A 3,740-nucleotide genomic window follows, 5' to 3' on the forward strand; every position below is an offset into this window, starting at 1 on the left:
GGGACCTGCCAGGACAGCTCCCCTCTGCCCTCTCTGGTCGCTCCGAGTCAGAACTGCCGGTGGCGCCCAGTTTGCTCTTGTGAATTTCGGGCGGAAGGCGACGGCGCAGGAAACCAACCGGCGCCGGATCAGCGAACTAGCCCCGCCCCCGCGCTGGGCGCCAGATTATGACGCCACCGCGTGCGCCGCGCGGCAGAAACAGGAAGTGGAATCAAAACAAAGGAACGGCGTCCGGGAGCGGACTGTCCTCCTCCTCCTCCTCTCGCTCTCGACCCCGGCTTCGGAGCGCCAGGAGCCGCCAGACCATGTCGACCATGGAGAAACACCTGTTCAACCTCAAGTTCGCGGCCAAAGAACTGAGCCGGAGTGCCAAGAAATGCGACAAGGAGGAAAAGGCCGAGAAGGCCAAGATCAAGAAGGCCATTCAGAAGGGCAACATGGAAGTGGCGAGGATACACGCGGAAAATGCCATCCGCCAGAAGAACCAGGCCGTGAATTTCCTGAGAATGAGTGCGCGGGTCGACGCGGTGGCCGCCCGAGTCCAGACGGCGGTGACGATGGGCAAGGTGACCAAGTCGATGGCGGGCGTGGTGAAGTCGATGGACGCGACGTTGAAAACCATGAACCTGGAGAAGATCTCTGCCCTGATGGACAAGTTCGAGCACCAGTTTGAGACGCTGGACGTCCAGACGCAGCAAATGGAGGACACGATGAGCAGCACGACGACGCTGACCACTCCCCAGAACCAAGTGGACATGCTGCTGCAGGAGATGGCCGACGAGGCCGGCCTCGACCTCAACATGGAGCTGCCTCAGGGCCAGACGGGCTCCGTGGGCACCAGCGTGGCCTCGGCCGAGCAGGACGAGCTCTCCCAGCGGCTGGCCCGCCTGCGGGACCAGGTGTGACTCCGGAGCCGCTCGGCCCGCGCCTGGTTCAGGGCCGCCGCCGCCTGCGAAGCTCTCTTCCGAGAGATGCCTGCCAACCGGAGATTCTGGATCCACCGGAGTGCGGAGATGCCCTTTATTTAATACGCGTCGATCCTGGGGCTCCCAGCCATCTCTAAAATTCCAGGCTTTCTTTGCTCTCGACTGAATTTTATAGTTCCGTATCGCTTGTGATGATGTGTATTTTTATAGCTGCCTTTGACAGAACTGCTTAGTTTGGGGGACTCTAGATCTAAGCAATTGGTCAGAACTCGTTTCCGTGTCCTCCGTTGTATGCCCAGAATTATCCAATTGAAGGCCTGTGTCTTTTTTTCATGTTGATTGATAATGAAAAGATTAACAGGCGGTGCATAAAAATGTAGAGGGAGGGAGATTACTTATTTTGATTACGTGGCTATGAATTCTAAACGCCTCATACTTAAATAAATAGTTCTGTTTTTCTATGTGTTTTGTTTGTTTTGCCACCAAAGTGAGACTGCAATTTGGCCTCTAGCATTTTTACTAAAATGACCTTAACACATTTTTGCACAGTACTCTCACTGTTTACATTCTGTAAATTTGTTTCCATGCAATAAAAAGCTAGGTGGGTTCGTTGTACATACCTGGAAATGAAAATGCCACATAGTGTCTGCATTTTTGCTATCTTATATTTTCTGTTTACCAAATCGTGGTTTTGAAATATACTTGTTTCTTTCAAATGAGCTTAACATTTGTTATTTCAAATGAGCTACGTGTTTTGACTTATTTTCCTATTTCAATCTGGCTAAATTAGATTTCTTATAATTACCATGTTCAGTCATGTTACTTGCTCTAATATTGCCAAAGAACTGTTGATTGATTGGGGAAAATCCTGGGACTGTGTTTGTTTTTTGTTTTGTTTCTACCAACCAAAAATAGAAATAAAATTAAAACTGTATCTAACTTCTCATTTTTTGAATTAAGTATTTTGTCTTTTAACAGTAACTCTTAAGGAACCTCAGAAAGGTTGATATGTTTTACTTAGCATGTTGATATGTTTTACTTAGCATGCAAATAACTTCCATGTACATCCAGCGAGCTGGAAGTCTGGGGAGTAAGAAAGAGGTAAGAAGTGACAGCAAACTTGTGGGAAAATGGAATTAAATGATAATAGAATTTCTCCAAGAAACAAACTGAAGCCCCCTGGTATTTAAGTTAAATACTTAAAAAGTTTTTTAATTACTTATTTTCCCATACTCAATAAGAGAGTCTGTCTCAGAAAAATAATCAGAAGGACTCTTCCAAGTCCTTGGAAAGATCCTTAACCAAGTATTCAGCATGATGTTTTCATGCGTGAATTAGTATGCTTAAGAAAAAGATAATTAACCAGTGCATGCAGATTAGGAATGAACATCCGATTTATATTGCATTGACTGTGTTCAGCCAAGTCTTCTATAAGGTTATCGTCACCACTCTCCCTATCTCCTCTTGTCTCTGTGGTTGCCTCAGAACCAGCCTTGCATAGTTCCAACATAGTCTTAACCCCACTTTAGACTGGGGAAAAAAGTAACTACAACTTTAAGAAACTAACTTGATAGTTAATCCTTTGGCAAATTGAAGAGCCTTCAAGTGCAAAAATTCCCAACAAAAAATATTTTTGGTGAGATTAAACAATGTATATGCATAAACTCCTAAAACATGTTTTTAAAGTCCTCTGAATATACATTTTTATGAACCATGTATTTTCAAAGTAACACCCTATCATTAATTATTCCTCACTTTTGCAGGCGGTGAAATGTAAATGACAGAAATATTCCAAATCCTTTAAACTGCATGTTAAGCCATGAGTGTGCACCCTATTTAAAAGCTATTTCAGAAAGAAGAATTCAGAAAGCGAGGTGGTTTTGTTTGGTTGCCATGATACTCTAAGTCAGGGCTTCTCAAACTTTTTAAGCAGGGGGCCAGTTCACTGTCCCTCAGACCCGTTGGAGGGCCAGACTACAGTTAAAAATAAAACTGTGAACAAATTCCTATGCACACAACACATACCTTATTTTGAAGTAAAAAAACAAACGGCAAAAACACCCAGCGGGCCATAGTTTGAGGACGCCTGCTCTAATGCGTCTTTCTAGAAATCCTGGTTATTTGTTGCTTCGTGTCAGCAAGATTCTTCATACTGTAACTTCTCTAGGACCAATACAGATATATCTGCAAAGGATTCCACTGAAACAGACCAGATAATTATTTCATTTTCCTTAGAACTACATGTATTACTACCTTTATTGTTATCTCACTACTTGTATTGTCTCCACCCCCCCTGCTTTTTTTTTGCACCGGGGCTTATAAAATGTCATCATTTTCATTTTATTTTTAACAGTTTTATTGGCATGTAATTTACATATCATAATTCAATAATACCGAGAATTGTACAATCACCCCCACATAAATTTTAGAACATTCTCCCTCCCATTGTTAAATCACCTCCAAGATGAGTTATGCGATATCCATTTCAGTGCTTCCAACCCCTTCCTGTCTCCACCATTACTCCAGAGATCCCCTGACTCACCATTATCCACCCCACTATTCCTGCTTTCCCTATAACCCCTTGTATTCTCATTATTATTCTCATTATGCATCCAGTCCTGTACCCCCCTGCCTTTAAAATGTACAATTTCTAACAGGAAGATAGAACTAATGAAAAAGAGTGCATTGATAATTAAACTGATATTTCCCACCCCAATTTTGGTTTATTTCAGTTCAGGAATGAACTACTTGAACTATTTGAAAACTTTCCTGTTAAAAACTTTTAAGTTGTGTCAACATTTTTGTGGAAGAGGT

General features: G+C 43.3%; 1 protein-coding gene across 1 annotated transcript; it reads left to right on the plus strand.

Moving 5' to 3' along the window:
* The first annotated feature begins 218 nt into the window (after positions 1 to 218).
* CHMP1B (charged multivesicular body protein 1B) lies at positions 219 to 1,865 on the plus strand. Its single transcript, XM_004703874.2, has one exon. The coding sequence runs from the start codon at positions 306 to 308 to the stop codon at positions 903 to 905; it is 600 nt and encodes a 199-aa protein (XP_004703931.1). The 5' UTR covers positions 219 to 305; the 3' UTR covers positions 906 to 1,865.
* The last annotated feature ends 1,875 nt before the right edge of the window (positions 1,866 to 3,740 follow it).

This window comes from Echinops telfairi, unplaced genomic scaffold (assembly GCF_000313985.2).
Source record: "Echinops telfairi isolate 266 unplaced genomic scaffold, ASM31398v2 ScPeMD7_4;HRSCAF=17, whole genome shotgun sequence".
Taxonomy (NCBI): Eukaryota; Metazoa; Chordata; class Mammalia; order Afrosoricida; family Tenrecidae; genus Echinops; species Echinops telfairi.